Source organism: Lynx rufus, unplaced genomic scaffold (assembly GCF_022079265.1).
Source record: "Lynx rufus isolate CCGP_SWC_20201006 ecotype Redwood Valley unplaced genomic scaffold, mLynRuf1.p SCAF_12, whole genome shotgun sequence".
NCBI lineage: Eukaryota > Metazoa > Chordata > Mammalia > Carnivora > Felidae > Lynx > Lynx rufus.
This window is the reverse complement of record NW_025814826.1, coordinates 21699198-21721493: the sequence shown is the minus strand read 5'-3', so window position 1 is coordinate 21721493 and position 22296 is coordinate 21699198. Positions and strand designations below refer to the sequence as shown.

The 22296-nt window shown below is 41.8% G+C and overlaps 1 protein-coding gene across 1 annotated transcript in view; it reads right to left on the bottom strand.

Moving 5' to 3' along the window:
* The window catches only part of SULF1 (sulfatase 1), a 152654-nt gene that overhangs the window by 49576 nt on the left and 80782 nt on the right, over positions 1-22296 (bottom strand). Inside the window, exons 8-10 of the mRNA XM_047073860.1 lie at positions 19461-19700; positions 9078-9229; positions 6551-6720 (exon numbers count right to left, since the gene is read on the bottom strand). Of these exons, the coding sequence (XP_046929816.1) occupies positions 6551-6720; positions 9078-9229; positions 19461-19700 (562 nt within the window). The remainder of the gene's footprint in view (positions 1-6550; positions 6721-9077; positions 9230-19460; positions 19701-22296) is intronic.

The following is a 22296-nucleotide window of genomic DNA, read 5'->3' as shown; positions in this document are numbered from 1 at the left end:
ATATTTAAAATGTTAACGTTCCCCGGTAAGGCTTCTCTGCACACTGGTTTTCTGCAGTCATTATTTGTTTGGATTTATTGCTTCGCACTAGATCACAGATCCTTTAGACCACACATTTGTAAGTTCGACCTTTTCCATCAATGCTAATTCTCTTTGGGCTTTGATTTTCTTTCTTGTGTTGCTTATTGGCATAACAAGAATAAGAATTCTGAAAATCAATAATGTCACCTTTCTGTTTGATGGGTGGGTATTTGGGGAGAAGAATTCTTCCCAGAAAAGAAATAGGTTCAAGAAACGCACGTGTTGTATATTAAATCTATATTCAGGGGATTACACAGAATTTAGCAGTTCATTTTTACTGCTGATGGCCTTTGCTGTCACCCAGTGAAAAGAAATACCTTTCTAGTGTTTTATATTTGAACATGTGTTTTCTTCATTTGTTATTTAGTCTTGGACAACAACAAAAACTCTAATGATCTAACTCGTAAAGGGTCTTGGTAGCAGGACCATCATTCTCTAAGAAATGAAATAGGTTTCAATTCCCAGAATAAGCCAGTTATACAGATTTAAGACACACACTCAAAGCATTAAATTGGAAATTCTATACTTAATCTCCCAAGTTGCACCGTCTCAGCTTTCACTCAAATTGAACTTATTTAATTGACTTTGTGGAGATATTCCCCACCTGAGTTCAAATGTCTTTAGGTGGGTAACATTTGAATGCATGCAGAATAATATCAAATGATCTTGATTATAGGTATATCAGGAGACTAATTTTATAAAGTCTTCTAAGGTACTGCAAACTCCGATAGAATTGTGCAAACACACACACAGGAACCATTTCTAATATTAACCGTGACTGTGAATCATACTGAGCAAGCCTGGTGCAGCAGAAAGATCACCTGGGGCCAAGAGAATGGAGTTTTGGCTCCAGCTTTGTCCTTCCCTACCTCTTATGTGACCTGGGTAAAGCCATTTGACCTGGGTCTTTTATTTTTTTAAATAGAATTTGGGCCTCCAGTTTCTAATCTAAAAATTCATGGCATTAGATGATCTCTAGGTGTCCTTTAATTCATAAAACTGATTGCCTCAATATTTTTATACTATTATAAGTGTTCTAATGTCACGTAGGTGGTGGGGTCAACACGCTTATTCATTTACTAAAGAAAAATGTATCACGCAGGGAAGGCGGCAGGAGCCATGTGCCCCAGGCACAGGAGGGAGAGGTGCAACATGTGACCGTGTGACTGCCTTCAGGAAAGAGCTGTCTTGCATCACCCCAGGGCACCATTGTCTTGTGTGAATGCTGCCCCCTGGGGGTGTGCAATTTGCCTTCAAGGGTCTGGTAAATAGCCAGTGCAATGGGATATGTACTCAATGATGGAGCGAGGAACAAAGTGGGGACACAGGAAAGGAGAAATGGGTTCTGCCCAAATTAAAGATTTTATGGAGAATTTAAAATTCCCTCATCTCCGGGGCACCTGGGTCGCTCAGTCGCTTAGGCATCTGACTCTTGATTTCAGCTCAGGTCATGATCTCGTGCTTCGTGGGATCGAGCCCCGCATGGGACTCTGCGCTGAGAACCTGGAGCCTGCTTCGGGTCCTCTGTCCCCTTCTCTTTGCCCCTCCCTTGCTCGCACTCTCTCTTTCTCTCTCTCTCAAGATAAATAAGTAAACGTTAAAAAAATAAAAATAAAGAAAATTCTCTCCTTTCCAAAAGCACTTTCTTTCTCTTTTATGGATTTGTGGAAGAAGTGAAGTAAGAATGTGCAAACTCTTTTAAGTAAAAACCCTTTTTTCCAACTTCAGATAATAAAGGTGTTTCAGAAACTTTGTTCTGAGGCTTACACACAGGTAGTTAGTTGTCCCTTTAACATACTATGTCATCCCCAAACCACAGTTTCAGAATGATCCTTGCAAGTTAGTGCACCTGGATTGTTCTACCAAGATTTTAGATTTCTCTTGAATTCGTGTGTGTGTGTGTGCATGTGTGTGTTCACACACACGCGCACAATCACACACGTTTCCGGGGAGGGGGAGAAAGAACTGTTGACCTAGAACAAAAAAAAAAAAAAAAAACAACTGAAGTCGATAGGGGCAGGGTTGGTAGCAAGGTGACGAAGGAGTCTCTTGGCTTCCCACAGACTCATCAGGTAGGTAAACGGAATCTCCTTTCCTGTCACTGATTCACATTATCACATCACGGAGGCCAGGAGAGAAAAGCTATGTCAAAGCGAGAGTGAGGGTACAGAATTAGTATGAGGCTACTGGGGAGATGATTTACTGAAAAGCACAGAAGGGTCTTCCCCATAGTGAAGGGCTTTAGAATAAGGATTATCATGTGTGATGTTTTGATGGAGGCTCCCTCAGATATCACCGAGGCCGTGAACAGCCGAGCTGCTTCTGATTAAACACTGCCCCATGCCACGCGTGGTCGATATCTGTCCACATTCTTAGCGGGCATAGTCTCTAGCCTCAGTGTGTAAAGCCAATAAGCCAGTATTGGCCTGGCTTCCTTCCTTTGTTGGGAATGGAAAACACCGTGGACACACAATGCATTCACTCCAGTCTGAGAGGGTCAGATAACTACAACGCTGGGCCACGTGAAAGGCATCTGGATGATGCGTGACCACCAAGGAAGGTGACCTAAAGGAGAGTGTTCGTGTTACCTGCTTCTCTCAAAAAGGGAGTGTCTACAGCTTCTCAGTGTTTTCAGGGCCTTGCCAAACATTTCTGCAAACTACTTAACTGCTTACATCCCTTTGCTTGAACGTGTGGCTCGTGTTTTCGCTAAGGAAACCGGCCATTCAGGAGCCCCACGCACCACAGTTAGCAGCCTGTCTTCATTTGTCTCACTCTTCGTGTCTAGACTGAACCGTGAATGCGGGCAGTCGCTCAGGGACAAGAGCCACACACCGACTCACCCCAGCCCCTTCCTTGAGTGAGCATCAGTCAGGGGAAACCTTTACCACTAAGATGCCAGGGTCTTGAGGCTCCTAAGACCCACAGGAGACACAACGGATCTCTCCATCCTAGATGCACCGAAGCTCAAGGCTTAGCAGCAAAGAGAAGCTGAATCACTCAATCAACCACATGGATTTTCATTTTCTATGGTGAAGGGTGTTCTCCTAACTGGCCCTTGCTCCTTGAGCACACTTTGCACCTGGAAAAGATAACACGGCCCAGATTGGTGCTTAGCCTGTCTGTGTTTTTGGAATGGCCAGGTGTGAGAGGCTCATCAGTGTGAGGCTTAGCCTGTCAGGAGATTTGTCACATCACAACAGACACGTATCAACTTGTCAATCCTTCAGTTGCTTCCCCTAAACACGGGTTGAGCCTAATGAAATTGAGATTTTTGTAGGTCAAGAAAGATGGAATCAAGAAAGAGTGGCTTTATGTGGTTCATCTTGATAGAAAGGATCACTAAGAATTAGCATCTCTGAAGTGGCTTCTGTGTCCTGGGCCCTCTGTGGGGACTTTAGCTACGCTTCCTCTCTTAATTTTTGTTCGTGACATCATGTCAACATGCTAGTATTATCCTCATTTTACAGATGAGACAATGGAGGTGCCTAGAGGTTAAAAAAATTGCTTAGGGAGGACTGATGAAAAAGGAACCCAGGCTTGTTTGTCTCAAAGGCCTAAATATTTTTCGCTCTGTCGTGCGTAGATTTTGCTTTATAGAATCACAAGTAAGGCACACTCGTGGTCCATTTGAACTAAAAAGAAATAACTGAAACAATTTACATGTGAAAACAACCAAGTTACTACCCTACCAAGTGACCTCCAGTGACTCTCTGCCTATGCTTACATACAAATCCATTCAAGCCCAAAAATTCTGCTAGTTTCCCTTTCAAGCTCTAACCCTTATTGCTTTCCTTGCACTCCATTCTCTTAGGTCACATCTTAGATCGCCTTACTTCACATGGCGACCACCTGTCCGTGCCACATTGTCTTCCTGAGGTCATCTACCCAAACTACAGGATCAGCTGCAGAAATTTTGCCCATTCTTTGAGGCCCATTCTGAATGTCTGCTTCTCCACGACTTTTCCTTGTTCCCCTAAAAGATGTGAATGGGTCTTCCCCCAAACTTCCGTAGCTCCTTGGATGCCTTCCCTAGTACTTACCACTTCTGTTCCTACCGGTGATATGGCTGTTTGGACACTTGTCCATCCCCTGCCTAGAGCAGGGGTTGGGGACAAACTTATTCTGTAAAGGATCAGAGAGTAAATATTTTGGGCGTCGCAGGCCATAGCGTATCTGCCACAACTACTCTGCTGTTGAGTTGCGAAAGCAGCCACAGATAACACATCAATCAATGGGCATGGCTGTAGTCCAATAAAATGTTGTTAGCAAAAGCCAGTGGCAAGCTGGATTTGACCCCAGCGTGCCAATCCCTGTCTTTGATTATTGGTTCCCCAGTGTTGGCACGCGTGTCTTCCTCATGCCTACATCCTTGCCGTACTATATAGCACTACTCATAAATATCTGTGGAGTCAAATAGAATTTTTAATTGCTGGAATCAGAGATGCTGCTTTTTAGTTATCACTAAGGCCCTAAGAAATCTGCAGATTCCTCTCTTCCCACAATTGTCTGTACATGCCACTGAGCCGTCAGAACCTTTTGACCTGTGGCTGATTCTTCTGGAGGCCCAGGACCTTGCCTGGAAGCTTCAAAGGCAGGATGACTTCTAAGGAGCCATAAAACACCACATTTTGTCAATCCCTTCTCCTCAAACTCGGGAAAACACTGGTAATGTTTACAGTTGGAGAAAGCCACCATAGGCTGGGAATCTGCCAGGGCAACAACAGAACCTACACAGACTGATTTCTGATTCAAAAGAAAAGAGAGGGACGCCTGGGTGGCTCAGTTGGTTATGCTTCCTACTCTTGATTTCGGCTCAGGTCACGATCTCACGGTTCATGAGATTGAGTCCTGTGTTAGGCTCTGTGCTGACGGCATGAAGCCTGCTTGGGATTCTCTCTGACCCTCTCTTTCTCTCTCTCTCTCTCTCTCTGCCCCTCCCTCCCTCATGTGGGTGCGCACGGGCTCTCTCTCTGTCTCTCAAAATAAATAAATAAACATTTTAAAAAAGAAAAGGAAAGAGGCATGGAAGAACCTGGTAGAGACTTCTGAACCAGCAGGTTGCTGAATTTGTAAGTGATCTGTAATGGATAGCCACTTGCCACTTGTGGGCTTCACTCATGAATTTAGTCGCAAGGTTATATGTAGGTAGACCTTCAGAGACTTATATATCCAACCACAGGGGTCTTTCCCAAACACAGTGAGTCAGCCAGACCACATTCCCCAGGTGCTGGGGCAAACTTCTTTATTTGTTGACAATATTGTCTACACTGAAACACCTCCCTCCTCCTATCCCACTGGGCATGTTTGGTAGGATATCCGTCCTGGCTTTATATCTACTGCTAGTTCCTATCTTCTGTCAGCTCTGATCCCCTTCCTTCTTTCTAAATCACTTGATGTGATCAAGACGCATTAAGTACCACTGACCAAAAGTGATCAGTTTATTCGTTATAAGAAATAAGAAATCAGGAAAGTTTCTTCAGGGATATGGAATGACCAGCAACGATGGTGCCTCCAGTGCTTCTCTTTTCATAAATACATTTAATCTATTTTCTTTCTGTCTGGGATTGTGGCTGGGAAGTCAGTGTGGATGAAAACGGATGATATTTAAGCATAAACAGATTAAGAGCCAATTTTGGAGGTTTAGTGATGAAAGAAACAGATATCAGTTCCCTGTTCCCTACCTGTCTGATGGCCGATCCTTCAGCAGACACAGAGCCAACTGCTCTGTAGGGAAGCCCGCATGTTATTGCAATGGGTGGGAAGGAAGCATGTCGACAGAGTACAAAACAAACTCATGTTCTTTGCTGCCAAAGCATCTAGACTTTTCCATTCTGGGCTAGTGAGAATCATCAGCATAACGCCGCTCTCTGCTCTCTGCCTCAGCCCCCCACACCATCAGCCCCCTCCCCGAGCCTCCCCGCCCCTCCTTACCAAGGATCCTGCCTCTCAAAAAGAAACATCAGGTATTTTAAAGCCGTGACCTGAGAAGGCCTCTCGGGCAAGCCCATTCAAGCTGCTTTCTGCAGCAATCCTAATTGCACATCTGTAGCAAAGCTATGACAGTATTCACCTAGAAAATAACCCTGCGTTTCTACAATCAGACCAGGGGTCGCCGGTCTGTTGCTATGAAAAGCATACCACTGGATCGTTGTTTTTATTATTAGGTCATGCTCAGGAATATATTTAAGACAACTGAAGGGAACACTTGATAAAAATTTCCCCCAGTAAGCCTACGTGCTTCTCTTCCTTTCTATTTGGCTACTTATACATGTTGGAAATATGATTCCTAATGACACCACTAGAGAAGGCCCTGTGGCCAGCCCGCGCCATGGTCTCATGTCAGAAGCTGGTATTCTGGCCTCTGGAGACACGGTGTGGAAGGAAATGGGGTGAGGGAGAGGTGGGAGGTGGAGAGCAAAGGAAAGGCCTGTGTTCAGCAGGCCCCAGAACGGATGTTATTACTCACATGTGTTGGGAAGCGTTGGGGTACAGTTTTGAAAACTGTGGGGCCGAGTCCTCGGGGCCGTGGGGCGCAGCGTGGCTGATCACCATCATAATGGGCCTATGGGGATACATTCTCTTAGACATTTTGAAGTAATTAATGCTCTCGTTAGTGATTAAGTCTGTGAAGTAGTCCTGAAACATACATTTGACACAAAACAAAAATTACAAAAGGTGACATTCATCAGATCACATTTGAATACTGCTTTCTTCAGAAGCATCTCCCTGAATGAAGAGATAAGGTCTAAAGCAGGAAGGAAAATGACTCCCAAAGCAGCAAAACATCTTCCCTAACAGAGAAAATCGGTTGCCAGTTACTTGCTAGGGCTGCTAGGTTGGTAACACGCAAAAATTTTATTTTAAGTAAAGCACAACTTAGCAATTAAGAAAGAAGAAAAGTCAAGTTCTGTTTGTCCAAGATAATGATCAGATCTGGCAATCCAAATGCTAGAGAACATGAAACACCGGATACATATTTCATTCTCAGGTTTCATTGATGTAATTCGTTGACAAAAAATTTAATTACTTCAAGGGCAGGAAACACCCACGCCCACTACAAATTCACAGTTGCAGAACACACACACACACACACACACACACACACACACACAAAGCCACATGCACAAACAAAAGCAAAGGTCTTTTCTTTAAATTAAAATTTCACCTGTGGGAATTACACAGTAATTGCTAATGAAAGCCATAGCCAAAATCTGGGTACACAGGGAAAAGCTGCAATATTTTATCAATTAATTTACTTGAAACACTAAATATGGGGAGCATTTGATTTCCTGCAGATTATACTGTTAATTGCACAACTAAAATGATACAGCTGCTGGCATTTGGGCCTGACTTCTTAATAAAATGACTTAAGCCACAGTCTGAGGGACTGATGCAACTCTGTAAGGGAGAAGGAAGAAATGGAATGAAGAGGAATGATGAAAATTTTAAATTAAACCACCTGCTTCCTCCAAGTGGGTATCATTGGCCTGGAGTTCCAATACAAACTTTATTCAGAAAATGCCCAGACAACGTTCACCATGGTGGAGGCTTCCAGGCATGACTAATCACATGTAGATTCAAGGACCAGAACAGCTGCCAAAGCAGTGCCCAAGGGAGGAAATCTGTGTCACATGTCATTGTTAGGACAAGTCCACAGGCTATCACCTTCCTCCATGGGAGTGTCTGATTCATTCCTTTTCTCACTAAAAAAAACGCCATATATTCTTTTTGGACACAGTTGTCTTTGACACTTAATCAGCTGTGATAATGGGCAAGTTACGCTAATTTAGTCTTTGGAGGGAATCTTGATTACTTTGCTCTCCTTAGGACAACAGGGAAAGAAAGGTTAATAGCTTGAACAAGGAGCATGAAAGCATCCCCACAGATAAAAAATGATAGCAGTGACAATTAGTGCACTTTGTAGGACATTGCTCAAATCTGCCTCCAAGGTCCCTGCCAGCTCTCGACTTTGATGAGTCTGGAATCCTATTAGCAATGTTTGTGAATTTCATTTGCATTCATTGTTTTCTGAGGGATACCAAAGAGCGAGGCTTATACCTCATCTCCAACCAAGTTCCTTGGGCTCAAATTGGGCCAAGCATAAAGGCAGCACTGTGCCAAAATTAAATCAAGTTCCCTCTTTCTGACTTCTACCAATGGCTCTTTCGTAGCGATCTATGCTGGATAGAGCAGACTGTCAGCTTCTTTTAGATAAGCGAGGAAGAGATGGGCACGGCTATAAGAGAAGAGCATATTTTAGGCTAACTAGCAGGCTAAATTCAAAGATATTTCCCCCTTCACTCTTGTCCTCTGAAAATCGTTTTGTTTTAAGTTGGCAATCACAAAACGTTTGTGAATTTAAAAAAGTCTAATCTAGGATCTATTTATCAGAGAGCCAAGGGACATGTCGATTTCAGTGTCTATGAACTGATTTGGAAATCCTAGGACTGATAGCCTCAGAGACTTTCATGGACTCGAGCCGCCATGGGGCAGGTGTATCCTTGCCATGTATCAAAGCTTGCTCCCACAGGAGTAAGAGAAAGGACCGTGGTTTCTCGACCTTCGATTATTGCACTTGTCAGCTCTTACTCTTACATCTAAACGTGAAGCCATGGACGAAATATACTTTTACCCCAATGAAAAGCAAAATGGTACAAGATGAACATTTGATTATGTGGACCAATCCTCTGGAGAGCAGAGAAATCAAAAATTATCACAAGACAGAGTGGAGACATCTATGATTTTCTTGATGATAACTTTCATCAGAGGCTGATTGCCTTTCATTCTAATGAGGGGAAAAAATCACTAGTCAAAGTCAGTGTTCCTTGAAAATCTTTTTCTTGCCTGGAGTTTAAAATTACCTTAAAATTTCTCATTCTAACATTGTGAGAACATAGAAAGCCAATCTCATGTATAACTTAACTCACTGAAAATGGCTTTTCCCCATTACACATAAAGTAAATTGATGCAGTGTGAAAGTGCCTGAAAATTACCTTTGCATAATCAAATCCATGCTTTTCTTTGATGCCATTGCGACAAACAGTGTAATTATAGAAACGAGAATTCTTGATTAATCCAAGCCATTCTCGCCACCCAGGAGGGATGTAGCTGCCATTATATTCATTGAGGTATTTTCCAAAAAAGGCTGCAATGGGAAAAAACAGGATTATTTTCTCAGATGAAATGATTAATCACAAATAAATGCATAAATGCATAAGTATGAAATTATGACTTGAAAAAGAGGCAGTAAAACAAAAGTTAACCTAGGTAACAGTGGATGTCAAAACAACAATAGTGTAATACTCTTGATTCTTTTGCCAAGTGACACACACAAGCATTTTCCTTTCAAATAAATAAACATCGCACCCAAGTACATGGATTATCGTTCAATAAAATTACCATAATGATCACGATACTCCGGGTACATCTATTTCTTGTGGTTGTGCTGGGATAAAAGCAGAATTACCCTTTTGTTAAGTTGATGTAACAGTCAGAGAAGTAGCCAATAGAAATCTGGAATGCTATCATTGGGCAAATACTGGAAGACTGAAAGTTCAGTCTTTGTGATAAAATAAGTTTCCTAATTTCACTATTTGAGAGTTGTAAAAACTATTCACTCTTTGAGAGTTGTAAAAACACTACAGAAAAGCTTGTCTTTGTTTTCACATATCCAAATTTTCCAAATCGAGGAACCATGGTAAACTCCATTTCTATGGCACATGGTAAGGGTTTTTAAGTCACACACATTTTACAGCATCGGTGTTTACATTATGTGTATTTCACGAATGCATAGGTCTATTACTGATAATTAAAAATCCTGATGACACAGAGTTACTACACAGATGGCTAATTTTCATAGAATTATAGTGCAACAGAAGTACATGGGCCACAAACATGCACACCACTGCTCATTGAAGAGGGCACTGGAGGGGCTTCATATTTGTAACTCTGGCATGTCACACATCCAAGAAAGGCCACTGTGCAACAAGACTTATTGATCCTTTCAGAGAAAAACTTTGAATTTGGTCCTCTGCCACAGATGATGATAGGAGAGGGGCAAAGGGGAGAGAAAGGCAGGTTGGAGTTTTGGGAACAAAATGGGTTAGATTTTGAAGTCAAATACCTTGTAACTATTAGAAGGGTCCCAAAAATGTATTGTTAGCATATTTTTGAGAAAGAGCTTCTTTCTTTCTTTCTTTCTTTCTTTCTTTCTTCCTTTCTTCCTTTCTTCCTTTCTTCCTTTCTTCCTTTCTTCCTTTCTTCTTTCTTTTCTTCTTTCTGTCTTTCTTTCTTTCATATGTTCACTGACTTTAGTCACATTACATTTACCATGTTATCACCATGGAATGTAAATTCAGGTTAGACAAGAGAGCTTCACAAGTGCAATAAAGCGATCTGGAATATACCAAAGTTTGTGTATAATGTCTGACCAAATCGCCTTGCTGATAAATACTTAATCACTTCAATTGTAGGTAATTTTTTTTAATGTTTATTTATTTTTGAGAGAGAGAGAGCATGGGGGAGGGTCAGAGATAGAGACACACACAGAATCTGAATCAGGCTCCAGGCTCTGAGCTGTCAGCACAGAGCCCAATGTGGGGCTCGACCTCCTGAACCGCGAGATCATGACCTGAGCTGAAGTCAGACACTTAACCAAATGAGCCACCCAGGCGCCCCATAATTTGTTAACATTTATGATTCTTACAGAGAAAATAAACAAACTGCATATATTTAAAAAGTATTTTTCATTAACTTCGCATTAGTACTTAAAATACACATTTCTATTTCAAGATGATGTTTAAAAATTATTCTAATACAACAGCAACATAACTGTAATTCCGCAGCTACACAAAAAACTAAACTACGTTCCATAGTTAAGTTATCCTCATGTTTACATGTATGATTCTGAAGTAAATACTATTTCTCAGCAGCTGCTCTCAGCTTTTTAGGTTTGGTTTAAACACACACACACACACACACACACACACACACACACATTTTCATTTGTAAGGAAGCTTATAATGTGATATTCCATGCACTGTTCTGAAAGGGTTCTTTACGAGCCAACCAATCCTAAAAACTGAAGTACTCAATCAGTCTGCAAGAGGAGGACGGTACTATTTCCAATAGTTGTAATTTCGCCAGGGACACGGGTATAGACAAGCACTATTTTGGGTAACCTAGATGTTTGGTCACCCTATTAGCTTGCAGACGTAGATAGCCTTCCCCTTAAGTAGGAAGGAGTAGAGAGATTTTTATATGTGTATATATAGGTGTGTATATGTGCACACGTGTGTTGCACACATGCACACTTACACCTGTATGTACATACATATGTAATACACACATGCATGCAAGTTTTACTTTTTCTGATTTTTACAAGGCTGCAATCCTTCGTTTTAGGGTGAAATGATGGCTAGCCAGATGCCTTCCATGTCAAAGCCACTTTCTAGTTTCATTAAGCAGGGTCTCCCAGACACCTCCACTTACATCCACGAAGGAAGATAGCTTCTGGATGACTGGCTTGAGAAGATGAAAACGGATCCCAGGATCAGGCACTTTATTGATAGTGCTCTTAAAGCACGCATTTCTGAATCTGTAAACTTGTCCACAGTACATCATTTCTGTGTCTTTATGGGATAGCTAGTTTGCTTTCATCTTTGGTCCACAGCCACCTGTAGGATACCTCCACCTGAATGTTTTACTCGCACCTAATACAATCGTCCAGGACGGAATTTATCCTTTTCCCTTAGGAAATTACTTCTTTCTTCAGATTCCTTTTATTCTCTGAGTGTCATAATCACCTGCCTGGTCAACCAGGCAGAGTCTGCCCTGATTTCACCCGCTCCTTTGGTCCGCTCGCTAAGTAGTCGCCACCACCTGCAGGTTCTAGGTGGAAAATGGCTCTCGAACCTGCCCCACCCTTGATTACAGGACGCCCCTCATGAACGCTTACAGGTTTCTGCCAGCTCTCCTAGCCAGGCTCCAGGCTCTTTCCACTCCTGGTGCCACCTTCCCAAAGACTGGCTCTGGTCCCATCACCCTCTTCCAACAATTGTGGATGGACTGTCCCCCTCCCCTGCACAACCAAGTTTCATTTGGTAGCTTGCCATTCAAGGCCACCCTGACTGGACAAAATCTGGACAAAATCTCTCTTTCCAGCTCCGTCCTGCATTTCTCTTTGACCACGTGTCCAGAGAATGCATTTTCTCCATTTGCTCTGGTTTTCACCTCTCTGCTTTGCCTGTGCTAGTTCCCTCTTCTCCCACTGTTTACCAAGACCAGACGAGGTGCCATTTCAATCTCAGTCTTTGCCCGGTTCCACAGCCATTTGGTTCTGCGGCTCTGGTGCCATTTTCCCTTTCTTCCTCACGCTACGGTCATGTTTGTACGTAAGCTAATCTCCCTTAGACCGTAAGGGTTCTGAGGGCCAACACCGCCTTTGCCTCATCTCTGTACTCCCCCTGCTTCCCATCCTTGTATATAGTATAGGGGCTCCGAAAGTTTTGTTTCTTGCACTGGAGTTCATGGACCTCCATGTATTCTGGGGATTCTATAAATTCTAGACTTATGTTTTCACTTGAATTATAAGTGGCTGAAGTTGATATTTCTGGTCGGATTCATTTTCTTGGAAGAGTTGACTCAAGTCTGAGAAACGGGGGTAGGACAAAATGTCAGAGGGTCTCACATCAGGTAGGACTCAGGATTTCCCTTTGAGCTGTGTGCAGTAGGAATTCTAACGAGGGGTTCTTGTCTTTAGAGACTAATCACCTTTTCACATAAAGTACAAGATAATTTTCCTTTCTAACAAAAGGCAATGTGACCTCCAGTCAGAGGCCATGGACCAGGGCCACACCCACCATTACTTCAGAAGGGGACGATTTCCAGGAACCTTCCACTTAATAACCTTGGGCCCAGCTCTTTCCCCTGGCCTTCTCCTCATCCCCAGGGGTTTTGTCCCACGTTCCTCTCCATCTGTCTTAAAAGAGGTAAAAGGGTACAGTGGCTTGGAATATAAACGCTGGAGCCAGCCCGCCTGGGTTCAAATCCTGGCGGTGTCATTTGCTAGCTATCCTCAGGCAAGTTACTTAGCCTCTCTTCACGTCCAGTTCTCCATCTGTGAAAACGCAAGGATACTAATAAGCACAGTGGCGGGGTTGTTGTTAGAATCAAGTGAAATAAAACATACGTAAAGCGCTCAGAACAGTGCCTGGCACATAACAAGGGCTTTTTTAATGCTGCTGCTGCTGGTATATTATTAGCAGCACCGTTATCATTATGCTCCCAACGCTGCATCCTGGTTTCAAATAATGTACCACTCGGCTGTCCAAGGAGATCTTGGAGTTCCGCGCTTGTGCATTTGGAAAACTTTCTTGAGAGGTTACATACTTTTCTTCCCCAATCGGCCACATTTTGCGGCAACGAATTCCCATTTGGCTTCCGTTTTCTTGCTTAATTAGTTTTTAGATTTTTTTCCTGTTACGTTCAGTTTTGCTCTTGTTTTTTCCTCTCGGGGCAGCCACGATGGGTCACTCACTCCTGCCCTTTGCCTCGTTGTTTCACTTGTTCGGTTATTTAGTGCTGTTTTCTATCCATCGCCATGGCTAGTGCCCCTCCCTTAATCCTCCCCTTGTAAACTTTCCTTCTAGTCTCTTAATAGTCCTTGTTGCTTGCTTCAGAACTCCCTCCAGGTTTTCGGTGTCTCTGCGCTAACAGAGTGTAAAAACATGTACTCAGGATTCCAGATGTGCCCTCATCCAGCACACTTGTTCCGAGAGAGACCAGGACCTCATGCATCACGATGCGGCACCCCGGTGCTGTTGGCTTCAAGTTACTCTGGCCTTTCTTGTTGCCTCGTAACATTGAGACTCATTTGTAATCACCCCTGGCCTCTTTCAACATTATGCTTCCTGGCAGTGTTCTGCAATTGATTATCTGGGCTTCTAATTATTTTCTTCCAGATGTATTAAATCTCGTTCTCCCTCCCTAAGGTGAATTTCATTTTCTCGCCCATATTGCCATTATATTATGTGTAGTTTGAAGTTTTTCTTATCCCTTGGCATTGGCAATTCACGTCAACTTACTACCATCAGAATATATCACTAACACACCATCTACCTGTCCTTCTAGATCATTCTCTTCTCTGAGACATCATTAAGCACTTCCCTTCATGGCTGTTTAAAAAGGGGGTGGGGGGGGTCGGGTGACAGGCAGAAAGATCAGAAAGACCTGATTATAATTACGGGTGACTTTAGGCCCTGCTACGTCTGAGGAGGACTATCTGTTACATAATACTTAAAAATTTTTCCTTCAACTCTTTGAAGCAAAGGCTTTTGGGTCAGCAGGAGGAACTATAGAAAAGAGTTCTGATGCTGTGGAGAAGTTAAATCTTATTTAACATAACAAATGGTACACTAATTGAGTTTTTACTGCGTGTAATTGATAAACTTGGGGTCACAGGATTTTACTGGTAGTTAACACACCAATATACGTAAGTTTGAACCAAGTTAAAATTATAATTTAATTCCCCAAGGAGACTGCAAGTCTAATGAAGACAAGGATCTTACTTATATCTTGTCAAGCCAGGGATCTTACTTTATATCTTTTCATATCCCAGCACTTAGTGTAAGTCTAAGCATATGTAGTTCAATACATGTATGAACCATATGTAACCATATGTTACTATCAAGATCTATAATACCATAATTCATTAAAATAAGAATATTAGTGTGTGGAGGACAAATAAATAAATAAATAAATAATTTGGCTATGAATAACATAAGTTTTGTAAAATAAAACGACATGAAATCAGAAGAATTGATTCATCGGTCTAAACTATTTTGTTATAAAAGACTTCTTTACAAAGAGATTTACTGCAGCTCTCCATTAAATATTGCCCCTTTCACCCAAGTGATATGAAGTTAAATGAGTATGACTAAAGTTTAATTCACATGTGATTTTATGTATCATGTGTTACAATTGTAATGTGAACACTACAATCTTTAAATGAGTCAATATAAAACGTACAGGGATTATAATAAAATTACAGTTTAATTTCAGGCAGGAAAGAAAACCTAGGAATCATTCTGTTTGATCTCTGAATTGCATATACAAATTGGGAAACTAGCTTACGCAAGTTCTCCGAACATATTAAAGGCAGAGATGGGACAAGGGTCCAACTCCCCTCAGCCTTGATTTAGGGTTTTTTTTTTCTGATATGTGATGCTATCTCTCCAACGTGGCTTGTTACTTTTACCTTAAAACCGATGACAGGTTTTACATTCATGTCTATACTCTTACAAGAACTTTACACTACATTTTATTTTTTTTGAGCAGATGGGCAGGATATTCATTTCTATGATAGATAATCCAATATCAGTCCCACTTCACTTGTCAGAACATAAAATGCAATAGACGTGTTGTTGTATTTTCCCCTTTTGAACATTAAAGCTGTTGGACAGTCATATTTTCCATGAGTAAAGTTAGAAAAATTTAGGCTATAGCCAGTCCAAAAATATGCCTCAGTTCTGAAAAAGAAAAAATCATGTCAGACAATGGTAAATATAATATTGGATCAATTCGATTCATTTAAATCCACATATTCTGGAGGCATCCCAAAATAAGCCTCTTAGTAATTCGTCTTCTCTGACTTGTTCTTCATAAAACTGATTGCTGCACTGTGCTTTTCTTTAGATGAATATTTATGTATGATATATATTTTGGTTTCTTGCATTATTTTTCTTAGCTTCTCAGCTAAATGTTCCAAATAATGTATTCATTATTAGAAAAACAATAAAATCTTTATATATTGGCTTTCCCCCCTTCTAGTTTAGTGGCTTGTAAATAATTATGTTGGTTTAATACCTATTCACCAATTTTCTTAATTTCCTAAGATGCCTGTCCTCCTGATGTGCTTATTTGTGTATTTTCAAATGGGACCCTGTCCCTGGCTAGATCAATAAACTCTTGTCACAAAGACATCCCTGCTTCCTAATTGTCTGAGACACTTCAATATTTTCCCATCAAGGATAAATTTAAATTGTATAGATCTCTATCATTGACATTTTAGTCTTCCAATTTGTATTTTTGCCTGATTCACTAATGGGCCCATCAAAATTTATTATGTGTGTATCATCCTTTTTTGGTTTATCAACTATTTGGAAAAGTCCTCGTTTCCTTTAAAGAATTCCTTTTCCCCTGTTAAGATGACTCACTATAAATTCAATTATTACCTAAGTATCCAGGCCCCTGGGTGGAAGGTTGGCCTCAGAATCAGACTTAGGTTCCAGGAGCAAATCTCCTGTTCTTGGAGAAGACAAGTGACTGAAGCAGGCTGCTGGGCTGCACAAAAGGCCTGACAGTTGTCATCGGGCAGGCTTATGGGGTGCAGTGTCATTCTAGACCTAACCTGTACATTTAGGGTAGGACACTGGAAAGAACTCTGAAGACTAAGGTCCTGACACCCGTTCTTCCCATTAGAATATCAGATGTGCCACTTTGATCTTGATGGTGTAAATTTGCTCACCTGAAAATAAGGGGATCGAACTAAATTATCTCTATTTTATTCAAGCTCTTGTAATCCATTGTAGGGTAGATATAATGAAGTATAACTAAAACAAGGCCCAGAATATACTGCGCTTCTTAGATAATTCGTTTCTATCTTGGTGACCCAGTAAACTTCGTAATGGATGGCATTTCAATTTTTCCTTTTGCCATCTGGAAGCTTAGTTCCAAATATGCACCTTTTCTCCACATCTCCATGGCATGCACTTTGTGTACCAAGCTTTGCCTTGACTTTTACTGGTACAGCCCTTCATTTCCATTTTCCAGGGTTCTTACTGTTCGGTATCCTGTTACGTTTTACGTGTCTCTGAAGGTGCTATGGAATGAGGCATGACAGAAACATGTAAAGAAAGAAGATGATGGAAAAAGGAAAGACTTTGGAGTCAGGTGTGCTAGATTCATCCTACCACGGGTAAGCCTGTGACCTTAGACAACTCTCCTGAGTCTCTGTTTCTTCACTGGCAACACAGGCAAATCCTTTCTTTCCAGGTTGCCGGAAGAATTAAGTGAGACAATTTAGATAAAGCATCTGTGCACATAAGTAAACGACATATATTAATTTCCTTCTTTTCCCCCTTTCTTTTTTCTTGCTAGTTTTATTGATGTGTAAGTGACAATCAAAAGCTGTAATATATTTAAGGTGTACAACCCGATGGCATGAAATACATAAAGACTGTGAAACACTCACCACCGCCAAGCCAATCAACATATCCATCACCTCACACCTCTACTATTTTCCTTTTGCGGTGACAACACCAAAGATCTACCCTCTCAGCAAATTTCAAGTGCACAATACAATATTGTTGGCTATGGTTACATAGCCGTATGCTGTTTCTTCAGAACTCATTCATCTTCTTCTTGCCCTTGCTTGATTTGCCCCGAAACAGACTATCAAACCCTGGTTGACCACTCTTAGTCTTGGTAGGGTTCTCTGTGTCATCCTGCAGCTTTATTTCTTATGACAGGCATCGTGCGTCTCACTCTGGATATGGTGAGAGTCCTGACCCTTCAAGCTCTATACCTGCTACTAGGGATTAAATGCTAGGGAGCCTGGGAGTCGAAAGGCATTGATTTCATATGATGCTTCTCATGAACAAAACACGAGTCGGTGGTTAAAATCAGGAACCAGGCATCAGGGGAGAATTTCTGGTTTCGCTTCCGAGCTGGTCACACAGTATTTGAAATCCCCACCCCAGTTATAACACAGAGCCAAGTACATTTGCTGTCTGTAAACCCTACAGGGATGTTTGATGGGTTTGCAAATTGCCTTAGGGCTCTCAGACGAAAGGTGCCATAAATTTAAATCACTTATGTGAGAAAACACACTTAGGATAAGGCACTCTCAGTAACCTAGTTTCTTTCCTAAGTATAAGCAAACACCCTTGAGAGTCACGGGAGGAGCCTTCCCTCTGAATGGAGATCTTGAGATGCTTGTGAATGACAATGCTATCAGAGTCAAAATCAATATTTTTATCCATAAATAACAAGTATTAAGAGCGCACAGAACGCCCTGAGAAGAAGCAAATGGCCTCATACTTTCCAAGTCCACAGGGAAAGATTAATTTCATGTTTTAAAGATATTTCAGAGAATACATATATCTGAAACCCTTTACTTCTAAATCTTCAGAATAGAGAAGCTGTAGACCCGCAAACCATTTCCAACAAACTTTAATGATGACATCTTTAATCCTTCTAAGTCTTGGTAGTTCTGAAAAAAACTATTTGTGCACTGCAGCTCTTCTATAAACACCTTTGTTGCCTTTCATGAACAAATGTTCAGAAAACCCCTAAGAGAACATCGGAATGCTGGGATAATAAAGGCTTTGGGGGCTAACATTACCACAGTCTTTCTTACAAAGATTGAATGACGTTTATGACTTCTCTTTTTAAAAAAAATTTTTTTAGTGTTTATTTATTTCAGAGAGAGACAGAGTGAGAGTGGGACAGGGGCAGAGAGAGAGGGAGACACAGAATCTGACACAGGCTCCAGGCTCTGAGCTGTCAGCACAGAGCCCGACACGGGGCTCAAACTCAGACCGCGAGATCATGACCTGAGCCGAAGTCAGATGCTTAACTGACTGAGCCACCCAGGCGCCCCTGTGACTTCTCTTGAAAGAGGTCCCCGATTTTCAAAAGAGCGATTAACCAGAGACCTCTTCTTGCCCTATGTAGGTTAAACAATGACAGCAGGTGTAGCGATTGGGAGGCCTTCTTTTCCTGGAAGACGGAGTTGAACATCTGAGACGGACAAATAACCACAGCCTAAGCTAAAGAAACTCCAACTTCTATTAGTTATGAATGAAAAAACAGATGAATCAACAAGACACACCTCATTGGCTTATTCATTCAGTTATTTACTGATTCAAAAAATAATTTTTGATTATCTAGTGGGTCCCAGATCTTGGAGTGGATGCTAAGCAGTTTCAAACATTTGACGATTTCTCACTGAAACAATCTGCAGGAATTTACCAACACCTAAGACAAGCCTCAGGCTGTAACATGATCCCAAGCAGGCAAATGGGGTGAATACTCCTCTGTTGCAGATCCTCTTAGAAAATTCTGATCGTTGGGTGCTCTGATGAAAATAACACTTTCGTAACGTACCCACTGGGAATCACTCTTTTTTCTAAGGGATCGCTCATTGGTACACTTTTCAGAGTAAAAAAGAAAGGGATGGGGAGGACACTGATGCAGAAGAGAAGAGTCTACCCTACTTCTGCTTATTGGAACTTCATCTATTTCATTACACCATGCATTTACCTGTATCTCAGATACACCGCCAGAAGTTCATTGGCTAGAAAGTCCACCTTTACCTGTTCTGTAGCCAGTGTTGTTAAGATACACAGCAAAAGTCCGAGGTTCATGCATCGCCTGCCAGGACGGCGAAGAGCAGTTCTCATTGTTGGTGTAGACATTGTGGTTGTGCACATACTTTCCGGTGAGCATGGAGGACCGGGAGGGGCAGCACATGGGGGTAGTCACAAAAGCGTTGGTGAAGGTGGCCCCCCCATGCTCCATAATCTTTCTTGTTTTGTTCATGACTTGCAGGGACCCTGGAAGGGACAATTTCAACGTTGTTTAGCAGCCTGCGCCACACGAACGCCCATTTATGCCGTGTCACTCAGTGACCCTGTTCCCCTGATTTATTAATTTCCCTCCATTGGCTTGAAGGGCTCTATAATTTGACAGTTCCCATTTCCGGGACAAAATTAAGCATTTGGGATCCTATCATCTCAAGCATTTTGCAGAATAATAAACACAATTCAGCTTCTCCTCTCCTTACAAAGAAAAAAATGCAGGCTAATCTGATAATTAAAGCTAGAATTTTTAGATATGGAGCAAATTCAAAGGCCAGCAGCCTTTTGAAGATTACCAGAGAACAAAAGCCTGTTACACAGAACATCAAAACCCCAGCCCACCACATATGCACAATGCTTGTGACATTGCAGAGGTTACTAGATATAGTGTTTCAATCATATGAAATTAAAGAGGAAAGCCATTTTTTCCCCCTATTAAGTAAAAGTCCCTCCAAAATGTCTGTATTTAATTTAAAAAATTTCTTCTTTGTAACTTGGTGTTCCCTAGCAAAGTCACCAAATACCTGCCAGTTTTTCTATCAGGATAGTACTACCAATTTACATCTTAACCTGTTTACATGTAATATTAAAAGACAGACTGCTTATGAAAGAGCTATGATTCTACTGCACTCAAAAGGATTTACATAGAGTAAAATATTCCATTCTGACTGTGAAGGATGAACTTGTAACATAAGATTGCTGAGGAAGAAAAAAACTACTTCGATTACTCTACCCAGCCAAACACTGCCGCTGAAACACATCCAAATACTGCAGAAAAAAAAGCACAGGCTAGAATTCAATAGTCTTTTCAGGACTTGTCAAGAAATGCACTACAGAGCACTACAGCCAAGCCCATTGCATTTGAATCCTGGAGCCTCACATTTCCAACAGGTCCCACTTCTTCCAAAGAAAGGGAGAAAGTCTATGTCGTTTTCCAGCGAGGAAGGAAATCGTAATGCAAACCAGGCAAGCATTCAGAGCAGAAGAGAAGTGTGCAATGGTCCAAAAAGCCACAGTTAGCCTGATTTTTTTCACATATTAGCTCTTTCTGTTCACATGAAACATACGAAAACAGGAGGAAGGTTTCTAATTGGGTCTCATTAGAGCTCCCTAAAATAGGCTTCAGTTAGGAGGATTCCTGACTGCTTTTTCTCCCCTGGTTGTCTTCAGGGGATCAAGCAACCTCTTTGTAATCGGTGAATAACATGTAGTGAGTGCCCACTTCATGCTGAACATTCTATCAACCTCAGTACTCTGGGCTGGTCCCGTAAGTGTAGCGTTAACAAAAGAAATGGAAAATCCTCTGCTCCCTTGGTCTTCGGCAGTAAACTATCTGGACGAGAACCTACATACAGAAATCACATTGGGGATATTTGCAAAGCAACGTAAGAGTGTGGCTATAGCAGCAGCAGTAAAATAAGGCTACAAGGGACTGAGGGGGATGTCTAATAAGAGTTCTGAAACAAGAAATGAGGACAAATGGAAGGAGAGCAGGAAGAAAAATGCAAGACGGGCACAGTGCGTTAGTGGGCAGGACGGTATGTGTGGGCTCGGGAGGTGGGGGGAGTAGACGGAAGAGTGCAGCACACTGATTTCCTAGAACGAAAAAGAATGGACACTTCTCTTCATGAAATGTGGGAGGTAGAGTTAGTGAATGGCTTTGAGGTTGGGCAGAGATATTTAGATTTGAAAGAATAGCCAAAATGAAGGCAGAACAGTTTCTTTGTCAAAGGCATGAATGACACGATAAGGAAAAAGTCTTTGAGGGTGTTGTTGTGGCAACGTGGTGATGGAGGTATGTGCACTGAAGAGGGAACAGGCCGTGACGTAGATGGAGCTACGTAGGGATCGCTGAGGCTGTCAGGCCATGAGATGATAAGCACCTGAACTGGATGGTGCCTCTAAAATGGAGCATCTAAGAAGCAGATCCCAGAGACACCATAATGCATCAGAAGGCGATGAGTTGACTATACGTCAACATCTTCGGCATAGGAAGAAAACTGGAGAAGTAATGGTTTGCTGTTGCTCAAGAAGTAACTAAAAAGATGGGACGCCTGGGAGGCTCAGTCAGTTAAGGGTCTGACTCTTGATTTCGGCTCAGGTCATGACCTCATGGTTCGTGAGTTCAAGCCCTGCCTTGGGCTCTGTGCTGACAGCACAGAGCCTGCTCAGGATTCTCTCTCTCCCTCTTTCTCTGCCCCTCCCCGGTGTGGTCGTGCTCTCTCTCTCTCTCTCTCTCTCTCCCTCCCTCTCTCACAATAAATTTAACAAAGAAGAAGTAACTAAAAAGATATATGCACTGTAGAAGATCAAGGAAGTCCATTTTAGAAATGTGTTTTATATTTTTGATCATATGCAGGAAGCACCGTGGACAGGGAAAGAACTAGATGGATACAGACATGGGGAGTGGGGAGAGTGAAGGGTAGACACCCAAGTCTACTCATTTGTTCCTCTCTCCTCTTTACATCTCTGCAGTGCTTACTTCATGTATTATCTTGAATTTGGGGAAAACTCAGCAAACACTATTGATGGATTTTCATTGCCAAATACTCTCTTTATTTCACAGAATGGG